Source organism: Micropterus salmoides, unplaced genomic scaffold (genome assembly GCF_014851395.1).
Source record: "Micropterus salmoides isolate LMB-PRFRI ecotype aquatic unplaced genomic scaffold, ASM1485139v1 Ms_hic_scaffold_1, whole genome shotgun sequence".
Lineage (NCBI taxonomy): Eukaryota > Metazoa > Chordata > Actinopteri > Centrarchiformes > Centrarchidae > Micropterus > Micropterus salmoides.
Genome location: NW_024040040.1, coordinates 44,505,560 through 44,520,978, shown reverse-complemented (window position 1 = coordinate 44,520,978; position 15,419 = coordinate 44,505,560). Strand labels below are relative to the sequence as shown.

The following is a 15,419-nucleotide window of genomic DNA, read 5'->3' as shown; positions in this document are numbered from 1 at the left end:
ATGTGAACTTGTATGTTGGTATTCATATAAATATATTTTACATGGTTTGTCCTTTTTTTGCCTCCTTTGTATCCTGTTTATTAACTTTTAACACCAACCTGTGAAGAGGAAATCACCCATTTGTTTGCATCTGGCACGTTCACATCACAACGACGTCCTTCAGTGTGTATTGTTTGCCTCTGGTGAGTAAGTGAAGTAAATTACCCTCTCGCACACACACTTCCAAAACTATAATCTCCACTTTTGAGTGTGGCCGGAGGGTTGCTACGTCATATCCGCCGTTTCCTTCCGGAAGTACAGTTAATTTTTATTCACAGGAAAAAAACAGCTGTTGTTGAAAAAGAAAACATCAAAGTGAGTTTCATTGGCGAATGTGTTGCTTCGTCTTGCCGCAGACATTAGCACCGTGCGGACTACCCTGTACAGCTCCAGCTCTGCCTGTCTGGCTGCTGTTTTTGCTGACTTGAGCAGCGAGGCTCGGTTTTGGTCATTTGTTGCGAGTTGGCTGCTGCTAGCGTTAGCTCACACCACTGTGGACTTCCAGCTAGCACACACCAGCTACTCTTAGCTAGCTAACTGACCACCTCTGTTTCTGTCAGCACAACTCCTGCTGACAACTATCTCCCCGTCGACTGGCAGACAATCGGTCATTTATGTAGATGGCGAGTAAGTGAGTAAATGTAGATCGTACGTTGTGTGACTCGCTAGCCACTTGGTTTAACTGCGATTTGTCAGTGTTTATGCCCAACGTTAGCCAGCCTTCTTGCTTGTGTTAGGGAAACCAGGTAACAGTTCATCCATCTGGGTATGGATTACAGTTTATACTAAAATAAGACTGATTTTACTTATTGAATATGGATTTTTGTCATGTCGTTTGAATGCTATCCTGGAGAAAGTGCTGGAACAATTGTGACTCCTAGCCAAATTATTCAGTAATAATGTAAGGATTAACTCTGCTCTGCCATTGCTTTATTATGCTTATTTTAATTAGTCTTTATGTCTAATATGTTGACAGAATGCCAGCCCCAAAGAGAGGATCATCTCCTCATGATCCTCAGCCCAAGATGAGGAAGTTGGATGACGATGGCGATGCTCTGCAATCCAAATCTGCACCAGCCACTAATAATAAGTCCCTTAAAACAGGAAATATGCGGGAAAAGACAGCAGCCCCACGGACTAAGAAAAAACTGTCTGCTTTAGTGGAAGGGGAAAATAAACCAGCCAAGTCATCCAAACAGAGTTCTCCTCCGAAGGATCCCAGCAAAACCAGTTCGGACCCACCTGTCAAAAAAGCCAAGCTTCTGAAAGTCACAAGTGCCTCCTGCGGAGAAGCTCCCTCACAGAAAGCTAACCCCAGAGCTTCCCTGAAGCGAACAGCCTCCACAGAGTCCGAGGATGAGTTGAGTAGTGATGGTAGTAAGACTGACCTCTTTAGAGAGAGGGATGATGGCGACAAGGCCCGCTGCATCCGAAAATACTCAAATCGAGTCAAAGCTAAGCGCAAGGCTGAAGAGCCCTCATCTGACCCACAGGAGGCGAGCCATGGGTCAACATCTTTACCCCCAGACCCTGTTCAGATGGACCACAATTATGGTAGATTTTCAGATTCATCAAGTGTTCAGAGCCTGGGTGAGGCTACTCTGGATGAGAACGAAGAATCTGCGCAGTCATCCACCGGGCAAGAGAGACAAGAAACTTCACTTAATGCAACACAAACAGAGTCTAAGGATACTTTAGTCTCTAAAGATGAAAGTAAACACGAGGACTTGAAAACATTCGAAAGTCAAAAGCTCTTAGATAATGAAGCACTAGCATCACGTCAAGAAATATTAGGCTCCGTCACTGCAACAGCTGCACATACGCCTTGCATCACATCTGCGGCAGGTGGAAAAGAAAAGCAGGACGTTACAGAGTCCATCAAAAGCCAAAAGGATGTAGATAATGAAACAATATCATTGTCAGTGGAAACACTATATTCTAGTTCTGGAGAGGCAAATCCAGTCTGTAAAATTGAAGCACAGGCCGACTCAGCTCATAGTCAGGCAGATGTGAGCAATGAAATTGAAAGAAAGGAGACCACAGAGTGTGTTTCAGGGGAGATAACGCTGGATATAAAATGTAAAAGTATGGAAGAAGAGCATAAAGAGGAGGGAGTGATTGAAACAGCCAGTATCTCTGCAGGACATAGTGTTGAAGGTACAGAAGATAAAGCATTGTCAGATGAAACAAACGCACCACCAGAAGAGATCCGGGTAGGAATTAGTAATCCAGAGAATCAGACCGAGGACATTCTAACAACATCAGAGTCTGTTGGCAATCCAGAGACTCAAACAGATCTCAGTTTCAAAATTCAAGTTACTTTCAAAGAGGAATCAAAAGCTGAACACCTGCGAGATCGAGTGAGCCACGAAGTGCCAGATACAATTACCAGCTCATGTGACGGTGTGAATAAAATAGTCAGAATGTCTGAAGAAAAGTTTGAAGAGAGGAGAGGAGTTGAGTTCTTGTCGACACAGAGTGTTGCTCGTCCTGGGTCTTTTGCTGAGCTACATCTGAGCCAGGAGGTGATGGACAAGACCACTGAGCCGCTTCATGAGCAAAATCAAAGAGAAGTGCTCGCCGATTTTGTCACAGTCTCAGAGGGTCAGATTGGGTCGCAGAGTGAAATAACACCAGAGGAGAGGTCTGACTCAGCACCTAAAGAGGATGTAAAAAACCCGGGGAACCATACAGTTAGTGACCAAACTACAGAAACACCTGTTGAAGTCGAAGAAAATTCTACAAGTGTAAAAAAGGAAAATGAGATGGATTTTGAATGTGCCTCTGCACCAAATAATCCAATCAAAATGGATATACAGGCTTCAGCAACTTTAGAGCAGGATATTTGTGATCCAGCTGGAACAGTGGACTTACAAAACCAAGAGAGCCAGGAAGTCCATGAATGTGCTACAGACATATCTACAGAACTGAATGAGGACCAGGAGGTGAGCTTTGAAAGTTCTGGTGGACCTGAGAGGCAGACTACAATGACATTAGAGATTTCTAATCCTGCACCTACCGTGGAAGTGCAAAGCCAAGAGAGCCCAGACGTCAGTGAACACACCACAGACAAATTTGATGAAGTACAGAAACATTCAGTTGCAAATTGTCAAAGCACCACAGATGAAGGCGGGGTTGATGCTGAATGTGTTGCTGCTGCTGAGACTCAAAGGCTGACTATGACGAAGTCAGAGGAGATTTCTGTTATAGCACCTCCAGTGGAGACGCAGGTCCAGGAGAGCCAAGGAGTCACTGAATCTGCAACAGACATATCTGATGAAGTACAGAAACATCCAGTTACAAATTGTCAGAGCACCACAGATGAATGCAGCGTTGATGCTGAACGTGTTGCTGCTGCTGAGACTCAAAGGCTGACTATGATGAAGTCAGAGGAGATTTCTGTTATAGCACCTCCAGTGGAGACACAGGTCCAGGTGAGCCAAGGAGTCACTGAATCTGCAACAGACATATCTGATGAAGTACAGAAATATCCAGTTGCAAATTGTCAGAGCACCACAGATGAAGGCAGCGTTGATGCTGAACGTGTTGCTGCTGCTGAGACTCAAAGGCTGACTATGACGACATCAGAGGAGATTTCTGTTGTAGCACCTCCAGTGGAAACGCAGGTCCAGGAGAGCCAAGGAATCACTGATTCTGCAAAAGACATATCTGATGAAGTACAGATACATCCAGTTGCAAATTGTCAGAGCACCACAGATGAAGGCAGCGTTGATGCTGAACGTGTTGCTGCTGCTGAGACTCAAAGGCTGACTATGACGACGTCGGAGGAGATTTCTGTTATAGCACCTCCAGTGGAAACACAGGTCCAGGAGAGCCAAGGAATCACTGATTCTGCAACAGACATATCTGAAGAAGTTCAACAAGGTCTAATGATCCCAACTCTTGAGAGTAATGGAAATGAAAACAAGTTAATTGACAGAGAATGTGTCAGTGCAACTGAGAATCAAAGAGAAGTGGATTTGCAGACAACAGCAACACCAGAGGAGACCTGTGATCCAACAACTACAGTGGAAACACAAAACCAGAGAGATCAGGAGGTCAATGAACTCACTGCAGACATTGAAGTACATAAAGATGTTATCACTGCCAATAGCAAGAGTGAAGAAATTGAGGACATGGTTATCACAGAATATGTGGATGCTAGTGAGAATCAAAGAGAAATGGATTTGCAGACAACAGCAACACCAGAGGAGACCTGTGATCCAACAACTACAGTGGAAACACAAAACCAGAGAGATCAGGAGGTCAATGAACTCACTGCAGACATTGAAGTACATAAAGATGTTATCACTGCCAATAGCAAGAGTGAAGAAAACGAGGACATGGTTATCGCAGAATATGTGGATGCTAGTGAGAATCAAAGAGAAATGGATTTGCAGACAACAGCAACACTAGAGGAGATTTCAGATCCACCAACTGCAGTGGAAACACAAAGCCAGGGAAGCCAGGAGGTCGGTGAACTCAACACAGAAGTTCAAAACGATCTAGTGACTGCAAGTTGTGTGAGTAAGGAGAACGAGGACAAGGTTACTGCCAAATGTGCTGATGTTCCAGAGGTTCGAATAAATATGGAAACTGAAACTACGCCAGAGGAGATTTCTAATCCAGAACCTACAGCAGAGCAGCAAAACCAGGTGGTGGGGGAAGTTGATGAACCCATTATGGCCTTATCAAATGAGATTCACAAACCTCTTCCTATGGCTAATACTGAAAGTAAGGATAATGAAAACATGCAGACAGAGCCTAGTGCGGAGGATCACCTAGCAGATATGGATGTTATAAGTGAATCAATGGAAAGGGTAGATTCTGTGATAGCAGAGGAAACCTCGAGGCAAGTGATTAATGAGGTTAAAGAAGAGGCTGCAATCATTTCTTCTGATAAGGCTGACAAAACAGTCAGTAATATTGATGGACACGGAGAAGGAACTGGAAGCAGTGAAGTAATAGTTTTTGTTTGTGGCCAACCAGATGACCTAGATATTGTAATTCAGGCATCAGAAGAACAGATCAACACGGTTATTCAGTCAGAGGTCGAGATTCATGAAAACCAGGTTGTGTATGAGCCCATTAGTAGTCCAGAGAGCAATGATGACAGAGAAATATCTGCAGCAGCAGAGAACCACAATGGTGTGTCTTTACTGGACATAGCAAGCACAGAGACCCAGCAGATGGCAGGAGACTCAAACACTAATGATGAAAAGAGTGAAATTTTTAACCAACGACTGGAAAATGAGGAAAGCATCAAGCAACAAATTTGTGCCTCAGATAACCAGGAAGTTGAAACAATCAGTGTGCCAGAAACTAGTGTCTCTGCACAGTTGGAGCGCAGTAACATGAGTGTGGATGTGAGACAAGTTGCCGTGATCAGCTCTAGCGATGACATCGGCATGCCAGATGGCCAGTCAGAAGATGCCACAGAGAAAAGTGAAAGTAACGGGTATCCAGACTGCGTCAGTGCTGTGGAGTTTTCGGAACAGGTGCAGGAGGACGCAGGAGTTCAGGAGGTTGCAGACGTTGTGGTGACGACGACTACAGCCCACACTGAAGTTGAAATACCAGATAGTACATCTCAGGAGTTTGTGATCTTGGAACCAGTCCCCAACAGTGAATTTCACTTTGATATCGTCACTCAAGCAGCCGCCGAATCGGGGTTGTCGGTCTCGCTTTCGGAGCACGTGAATCCCGACAGCGCTTTGGTAGGTGAGCTGGAACATGACAGGATTTTAAATGGTTCCCAACAAACTGTTTTCCCTGAGGCAGAAGTGCAGCTATGTCAAACAACTGGCGAGGACAAAGACGCTACAGTGACCAATTCAAGTGAGGTATTACATCTGGAGGCCAGACTTGGGACAGGAATTTCAACTGAGGAAGGCGTTGAAGATACTCAAAATGTTGTTCCTTGCCAGCAAGCATCAGCTGACATGATGGACATTAATACCTCAGAGACTGAGGTTGCAGACTCTCATGCTCAAGTCACAAATGAAGACTGTGATGCACTGGTGATAGAGAATGCTGAGGGTAACTTGGACCTACAAGAAGTGCAAATTCTGGAGGATATAGAGATCGGTCGTGAGATTGTAGTAGCAGAGGAAGAGAACGAGGAAGATGGTGACATTACCATAATAGGAAAACCCCAGGAAACACCTGAGGCAGTGCCTCCTGAAAAGTCTGAGGAAAAGGTTAATTATGTAAATAAAGATGACACTTGTGGGACCAGCTTGAAGCAAAGCAGCGCAACTGAAACGACTGGAGATGATAAAAAGGAACAGGAGGCAGGAAAACCCAAGAAACAAGAAATGAACACCCAGGCCAGAACCAAAGCCCGTCTGGCAGCTTTGGCTGAGCAAAAGGCGGCAGCAGCTAAGAGAACGGCGAACAGACAGCAGCTAAACCTCTTAGCCCTCTGTCAGGAAATTGCAGAGGACATCGCTACAGACAGCATGCTGTTGAAGAGGATAGAGGAAGAAAAACAAGCAGCAGCAGCTGTGGCGGCGGCAGCGGCAGCAGCGGCAGCCAAGGATGAAGCCAGCAAGATAGAAAATCCACCTGTTGACACGCAGGATGCAGACACTGTTAATGTTGCGACTCCTGCTGGACCAGAAGGGTGCTCTGCTTTGGCGACCCCTGCTGAAGAGGCATCTGCTGCCCAGCCCTCGACAACTGCTTCAGCTGAGGCAAAGCCTGCTGCAGAGCCCCAGAAGAGGCGTTTCTTCATCACGCAGGTTTCAGTGCCACTGAAAGCCCACGAGAAAAAGAAGCTAACAAGATATCAAAGACTAAGACAGGTTGAACTGCAGAGAGAGAAAATGTCTTGGGCACGTGTAAAGAAACTCAAGTCTGACCAGGCAAATCAGATGTTTTCTGACATAGATTGGCAAGTACCCCTGTCTGTATCCTCTCCATTTTCAGTGAGTCCTGTGACCACAGCTCCTCCACCTGCAGCCAGTCCACCTAAAACACCTCTTCCAAGTCCTGCCTCAACTAGCAAGCCTGCAACACCCAAAGCAGAAGTTCCCAAGATTGACACTCTGACAGCCGAACCCCCTCAGACTGAACCCGCTAAAAAAGAAACCTCCAAAACTGAACCCAGCACACCTGAACCTGCCAAAACTGAAGTCTCACAAACTGTGCCTCCTCGTACTGAAACCCGTAAGTCTACAAGGCTAAGTAAGGCTCAGATACCCAAAGCAACACCTACTCCAGGGCCCGCCCCAAAAGTGACCAGATCAGCAGCCAAGAGGACCCTCCCGGCAGTGCCCCCTCCCATGCCCAACGGACTCAATGCTCAGAAACCAAAGCCTGTCGAGTACAAGCCATACAGACCGAGGCCCAAGTATTCCTTTGATGACTTTGAACTAGATGATGACCCATTACCAGTAGCTCCAACAAAGCCAGGCCTTCAGTCAAGGCCCACACAGCCAACACGACCTAATGTCCAGTCAAACCCCACAGCTCAATCTAAGCCTACAGTTCAGTCAAAACTCCCAATTTCATCACAAATGGCGAACCAGGGCAAACCCAAAGCTCAGACCGCACCTGGTGGACAGATCTCAGGTCAGTCAAAGCCCACTGTTGCAACAACACCCCAGTCAAAGGCCGCAGTGACTGGCACAGCTTCTCCAAAAGCTCTTCCTTCTGCTCAAGCTCAGTCAAAGTCTCCCGTTTTGACCACACCTCAGTCAAAAGCTGTTTCAGCTCCTGGTCAGTCCAAGCCTGCAGCGTGTGCTTCTCCTCAGTTAAAGCCTACTGGTAGTGGAAGTACAGCTCAGCTCAAGCAGTCGGCTTCAAAAGCATCTCAGCCAGCCGGTTCAACCACATCTGAGACAAAGCCTGCTGCACCCATTGCTGAAGTCAGTTCAGTGTCTCAGAAAACCCACCAAAATCCACCGTCATCAGAAGATAGCAAGTGCAGGGTAACTCAGAAATACATTTTTGCCACAATGTGTGTCACAAACAGTATTGTCTGATAAAGATGTTACTTATCCCCTTTCTCTTTCCCACGTAGGTTACAGCTGACCCACTTTCATCAGCTCCCACCACCTCCCTTCCCTCTGAAGAGAGCTCGACAGTGTCTGATGGCACACAGCCTTGTGAACAAAAGCCTGCACGTATGTGTTTATTTGAAGTTGGCATGATGTATTTAAACTTCCGTCATGTTGTTGTCACATTACTAGATACAGGACTGATTCTGTCTTCAGGATATCTTTTAGTTAGCGATTCATATTTATATGCTTAAGCATTTAATTATTATTTGTGCTGTTATTATGGAATCTAATTGAAAAACATCCTGCTATATCTGACAACAACAGTTTTGTTACATAAGATTTGATAATAATTATCTGGAATACTGTTGAATTGATGTGTCACTGTTGTTACTTATTACATGACAACATAGAGCTGAAAGAGTTTATAGTCTTGATTTGGTCATGTAGCTGTGTTACTTCTCTGACACTGTTGATATGTTATAAAATGGAGTTAAATTGTGTATAAGAAGCTTACCTTTTTCTTACAGCCACTTGTGTCGATCCCTCTTCAGAGAATAAGACAGAAACCAATAAGGCATCCGAGAAGACATCAGAAAAAACTTGTCAAGAGTAAGGAAGTTTCTTACAAGTCATTTGACATGATTTCCCTTGTAGCAATAATAATCTGAAGTAGCGTGATGGTGTGTTTGTATCGCAGCACTGCAGAAAAGTCACAAGATGGCGGGACTCCTCTCTCTGATGCTTGTCTGCAAAAAGAGGTCAAGAAACTAAAGGAGGCTGACAAAGATGGCACCCAAACCATTATTGTGAGTGAATTCATTTCTTTTTCTGTACAGTTTAGAACAAGTACATTATAAACTAGATGTCACACTTTAACATCTTCTGTAAATCTGAATTATATCAAGAAATTGCAGGTTGTGGCCTTCTTCAGGCAAGTCTTGTATATGTTTGTGGTCTGTATTGAAATGAAAGGAGTGATCCCGTTGTTTTCTTTCGCCTCGTAGGATGCAGGACAGAAGCATTTTGGTGCTGTGGCCTGCAGCGTGTGTGGGATGCTCTACTCCGCTGCCAATCCTGAAGATGAATCTCAACATTTACTCTTCCACAACCAGTTCATCAGCGCTGTCAAATATGTGGTGAGAGGAAGTTTCCCTAGATTACATGTCTATTATTAGTCTTGCCTGCTGTCTCACAATATTGACTCATGATACACAGATGCATCCAATGCACGCTTCTTTTTCTGAAAATACACAGAGGGAGAGCGTTCACACTAATCATGGTTTGAGTAGTTCATTTGAACTTTCCAAATAAATGACCACCACCCTCTGAAAATGTGAGACTTGGTATTCTTCCAAGCAGTCTGCAGTGTGGTACATTAAGAGGGAGATCAGGTATTAGTCTGTCTGAGAGGGATGTCTCCTCAATATTGGCTGTGGAGCACAATTTTAAGGATTTGTTTTGGCTCTCGACACCATTAAAGGGTAACTTTCAGCCTGTTTTTGTGTCTATGTGACTAAATGGGGACAACATTTTTTGAAATTGGTCCAGTATTGAGTGAGCGCGCTGCGGTTGGCAGCAGCGAACCAGGACTGCAAATGTAGTGCTGCAATTGCGCCCAGTCAAGGTATGTTCACTAAAGTGCTTGTTTTTGCCACTGACAAGCTCATATTGTTATTATAAGTGTCTGGCAACATTATGGGAAGGATCCTTACAGAGATGGACCTTTTTTTAAGAGTAAGATCCTTTTTGTTTAACCAGAAACAGCTACTATATCTCTATCGTCAAAACAGTAATTTCCACCCACTCACTGCTGGAATATTGTCCCAGTTTGTCACATAGACACAAAAACATGGGGAAATATTATCCAAGTTGAAGTTAAAGTAAGCCAACTGAACTTTGTCTAATAAAATGATTAATGAATGTGATCACATCCTGAGTGTGTAAAACATTACTCTCACTGACTTTTGTTATGGCAAAAGGGCCACTTAGGATTCTGATTGCTGATATTCTTATTAATAGTCAATACAGTAAATGGTCGTTTGCACATTTGGTGAATATGGTGAATTTGAAAAAATGTTAGCACATATGAACTGTTACAGCAATAGCAAATGAAGAACATGAAAGCCTCATTAGTACAATAAAAATGTTGCTCAAGAGTTTTTCTTGCATATTGTATATGTACCCCTTTGTCCCTATATTTTCCAGGGATGGAAAAAAGAGAGGATTCTGGGAGAGTATCCTGATGGCAAGATCATACTTGTGCTGCCAGATGACCCCAAATATGCTCTGAAGAAGGTACAGTATATTTACAGGGGCTAACCTTTGACATCAAAGGATTGTTTAACGGTGGTGGGTATCACTAGCAGCGTTTACGTGTACAATATTTCTTCAACCCGACTGAAATCATTCTGATTAGAGATTCCAACTTAACGCTACATAAAGTCATCTGATGTGCGTTTACATGCCCCATTTAATAAGAATATAACTTTTTTGACATTCCTGTTTTTCCGCCTGCTGTGAATTGTGTAATTCGTCAGAAATATAATAGAAGGATAAGAAGAAGAAGGGTTTCTGACTGTTAATACAATTTTCCAGATGGACCTGGGTATAGTATTTGCGTTTCTGCTGTTCTGTTTTTCTGGCATTTAACAATCCTTAAATCTTCTGATGTCATTAGCCACAGGCCGATGTTTGGCCACCGCCAGGTTTCTGTCCCTCTCAGAAACTCTTTCATGTCACCTAATGTTACCGCCACATGGGCAGAAAGAGAGAAAATGCTGAGGACAGCCCTGCTTAAGGAATTAAAATGCATTTTGTTTTGAAAGTGGAAATGTAATTGCTGTCTTCCCTCGGATAAATTAGAATGGTAAAAGAAACACATGGTTGTTGTTCTTTGTCTGTTTTAGAGCCATATTCAGGGTTTGAAGGATTGAGGGTGCCACATGCTGTTAGATGGTAAATTGGTGACTTTGAGCTATATAAATAAAAGTCACTTTACTTGACTCCAGTTACATAGTCAGCCAGAACAACACTATCAGCAATGAAGTTGAAGGCAATACGATGGAAAATAGTATCCTATATATAGTACACAGTAACTTTGTTTCTCAGGTTGAGGAGATCAGAGAGATGGTGGACAATGACCTCGGCTTCCAGCAGGTGGAGACCAAGTGTCCCTCTCAGACCAAGACCTTCCTCTTCATCTCCAATGACAAGAAAGTGGGTGGATGCCTTATTGCAGAGCACATACAAGAGGTATGAGACTGCAGTATTGTAACAGCCAGGAAATGTGTCAGCACATCCTCACAGATGTATTTTTATAATACAGTGAGGAAAATAAGTATTTGAACACCCTGCTATTTTGCAAGTTCTCCCACTCAGAAATCATGGAGGGGTCTGAAATTGTCATCGTAGGTGCATGTCCACTGTGAGAGACATAATCTAAAAAAAAAATCCAGAAATCAAAATGTATGATTTTTTAACTATTTATTTGTATGATACAGCTGCAAATAAGTATTTGAACACCTGTCTATCAGCTAGAATTCTGACTCTCAAAGACCTGTTAGTCTGCCTTCAAAATGTCCTCCACTCCATTTATTATCCTAAATTAGATGCACCTGTTTGAGGTCGTTAGCTGCATAAAGACACCTGTCCACCCCATACAATCAGTAAGAATCCAACTACTAACATGGCCAAGACCAAAGAGCTGTCCAAAGACACTAGAGACAAAATTGTACACCTCCACAAGGCTGGAAAGGGCTACGGGGAAATTGCCAAGCAGCTTGGTGAAAAAAGGTCCACTGTTGGAGCAATCATTAGAAAATGGAAGAAGCTAAACATGACTGTCAATCTCCCTCGGACTGGGGCTCCATGCAAGATCTCACCTCGTGGGGTCTCAATGATCCTAAGAAAGGTGAGAAATCAGCCCAGAACTACACGGGAGGAGCCGGTCAATGACCTGAAAACAGCTGGGACCACCGTTTCCAAGGTTACTGTTGGTAATACACTGAGACGTCATGGTTTGAAATCACGCATGGCACGGAAGGTTCCCCTGCTTAAACCAGCACATGTCAAGGCCCGTCTTCAGTTTGCCAATGACCATTTGGATGATCCAGAGGAGTCATGGGAGAAAGTCATGTGGTCAGATGAGACCAAAATAGAACTTTTTGGTCATAATTCCACCAACCGTGTTTGGAGGAAGAAGAATGATGAGTACCATCCCAAGAACACCATCCCTACTGTGAAGCATGGGGGTGGTAGCATCATGCTTTGGGGGTGTTTTTCTGCACATGGGACAGGGCGACTGCACTGTATTAAGGAGAGGATGACCGGGGCCATGTATTGCGAGATTTTGGGGAACAGCCTCCTTCCCTCAGTTAGAGCATTGAAGATGGTTCGAGGCTGGGTCTTCCAACATGACAATGACCCGAAGCACACAGCCAGGATAACCAAGGAGTGGTTCTGTAAGAAGCATATCAAGGTTCTGGCGTGGCCTAGCCAGTCTCCAGACCTAAACCCAATAGAGAATCTTTAGAGGGAGCTCAAACTCCGTGTTTCTCAGCGACAGGCCAGAAACCTGACTGATCTAGAGAAGATCTGTGTGGAGTAGTCGGCCAAAATCCCTCCTGCAGTGTGTGCAAACCTGGTGAAAAACTACAGGAAACGTTTGACCTCTGTAATTGCAAACAAAGGCTACTGTACCAAATATTAACATTGATTTTCTGAGGTGTTCAAATACTTATTTGCAGCTGTATCATACAAATAAATAGTTAAAAAATCATACATTGTGATTTCTGGATTTTTTTTTTATAGATTATGTCTCTCACAGTGGACATGCACCTACGATGACAATTTCAGACCCCTCCATGATTTCTGAGTGGGAGAACTTGCAAAATAGCAGGGTGTTCAAATACTTATTTTCCTCACTGTATATGTTAGCATACTGAGCCTTGTGAATGCTCACAGGGGTACAGGGTGATTGAGGAGCCCGTGCCGGAGGGTTCGGAGGGAGAGAAGGTGATGTTTGAACGTCAGAGAGCTTGGTGCTGCTCCACGACGCCAGAGCCGGCCATCTGTGGCATCAGTCGCATCTGGGTCGTCGGCATGATGAGACGCCAGGGCATCGCCTCACGCTTGCTCGAGTGCCTCAGGTCAGTGTGTCTTCAAACCACCAAGATTTCATGCCATATCACCTCAAAAGAAGTTGAGCATGATTAACAGTCTTTTTGTTATCTTACGCAGGAACAACTTTGTATACGGTTCATACCTGAGCAAAGATGAGATCGCCTTTTCCGACCCTACCCCCGATGGAAAACTCTTTGCCACACATTATTTTGGCACTTCTCAGTTTTTGGTTTATAACTTTGTGAGTGGAACACGCTCGTCCCGGCCCAAAACTGACGCAGTATGAGGATCTTCAGGAAGTGTAACAGTGGATTTAACTTAGACGCTCGCTGACCAGCGGGAGGCAACAACACTAAACGGTGTCTGCAGTGTTCGCATAACAATTCAAAAAAACAAAAACTTTAAATTACTCCTTGGAGAGGATACACATTGGTTTCAATCTCAGGATGAAAACAGCAAAATGTTGTTAAAAATTTTTATTAATTTACCCTTTAAACCCTCCCCGAATAGTATTTTGGAAAAAAAAAAGAGTATTTTCTTTATAATTTTTTAAGTAAACAATTGGTTTTGTTAGAAGAATCGAGTTCACATGCATGACCTGACAGCAATAGAAAACAAAGAGCATTTCATTGTTTTTCTTTTAGTCCCTGAGAAGCATAAGGTCGACTGACTCCATAAAATAAAACGCTTATTTTAGAGTTTTGTCCTCATTCTGTTTTAATGTTTTTGTTAATAACATGATGATTTTTTCATGTTCATCTTTTTGCGGTTGACAGCGATGCGGTCATCGTCTGAAGTTGCCTTTAAGCAACATTGATAAAGTGACAGCTGCACGACTTGTAGTGATCGGTAAAGGTTGAAGTTCAGTCCCCTTGATTTCACTGTCGTGTTTTGTGGTAACATTTCAAACCAGGTGATTTAATCTGATGGACTCATTTCATGAATCTGGTTGAAGGGACGTGGGTTAGAAATGTAGCTCGGGCATTTATTGTGTGCTCTAATTTTCTTAGATCACCTTGCCTGAAACGTTTAGTTTTCCAAGTCTGAGCCATATACTGTACACCATTTAGCAGGGCATTGTAGCCTATACTGTATGAGTGATGTCTATTAATTTCACTAAGGCTGTCTATTGCTTTGTTTGTGCCTGAATGAATAATGTGTGACTTAAGATGTTGATTTCTTTTTTGTTTGTTTTTCTTAGCCATACATTATGGCTTTTTATTCAGTTAGTGTAGAGCATCATCTTCCTATTCCTTAGTTACAACAAATTAAAATGTATATCCAACGATCACGTAGATTTATGCATACTATAACAATTTATAATGAAAGATGAGCAAGGTCTTAAGGCTTAGGTGTTAACTGGTATTTGAGTGATGGTAAATGTCATCTGGGTTCAGCCTTGATGAATGCAAACAGGACTATTTGTTCAGTGATAAACACGAGGGTTGGAGCTGAATCTCTGCCTCTCTCAACACAGATTTACAGTATCATTGTAATCCATCCCTTATTTTCTTCTTCCTTCTTGTTCAACAGTTGCTTTTAGAAAGATGTGTCGTGTAAGAAAAAGAACTTTGATTTATACGAAGCTGTTATGTAAATATTTATTTAAATAATAAACAATGTAAAACAAACAAACTACAGTCAAGTGTGTGATTATGTGCTCGCTCTAAGCTTTTACTTTTCTTCAAAGGTGAACTTCTGACCATTTTACTATTAACCCTCTTCAGTGTTGTTGTCAGGGCTGTTGTATTGGTCACCAATGCCATCTAGTGGACGTTGTTTTTGTACACGTTTGTGTGTCAGTGATTTTTAATTTTTTTTTTATATAAAATTATAATTTATTTCCAGAATGAAAAATGCTTATAATTCTAAATTGCAGTTATTTGCACTATATATTTATATATTATATTTGTGTGTGTGTGTGTGTGTGTGTGTGTGTATATATATATACACACACAAGTGTTTGAGATAAGTGTCATATGATGGAAATGTCTGGCTGCTATGTTTACTTTTTGTAGTTGCAGATGTAAACACTGCATTCCTCGACACTCCTGTCACAACATGGGCCAACACAGTGGCAACTTCTGAGAAACAAAGCAACCTTAGAACAACATGGATACTTCCTCAGGCAGAGAGTGAGAAAACAAGAGTTCTCCATCCTCAGAGATCTGATACTGATCTGTAAGACAACAACTGAGCTGAGCCTCCTAAGGCATCTTTAACACAACGATCACCTTGGTATTTTGACTTTTA

The 15,419-nt window shown here is 43.1% G+C and overlaps 1 protein-coding gene across 2 annotated transcripts; it reads left to right on the top strand.

Annotated features, from left to right (window-relative positions):
* The first annotated feature begins 281 nt into the window (after window positions 1-281).
* Window positions 282-14,806, top strand: LOC119911381 (mucin-17-like). Of its 2 annotated transcripts, none has more exons than XM_038730270.1 (10): window positions 282-354; window positions 1,016-7,973; window positions 8,066-8,168; window positions 8,573-8,654; window positions 8,743-8,851; window positions 9,050-9,181; window positions 10,251-10,340; window positions 11,154-11,297; window positions 13,008-13,192; window positions 13,284-14,806. In XM_038730270.1, the coding sequence occupies exons 2-10, from the start codon at window positions 1,017-1,019 to the stop codon at window positions 13,450-13,452; spliced, it is 7,971 nt and encodes a 2,656-aa protein (XP_038586198.1). In that variant the 5' UTR covers window positions 282-354; window position 1,016; the 3' UTR covers window positions 13,453-14,806. The 2 variants fall into 2 exon arrangements, with proteins under 2 accessions (XP_038586198.1, XP_038586206.1); XM_038730278.1 differs by lacking the exon at window positions 282-354 and adding an exon at window positions 383-666.
* The last annotated feature ends 613 nt before the right edge of the window (window positions 14,807-15,419 follow it).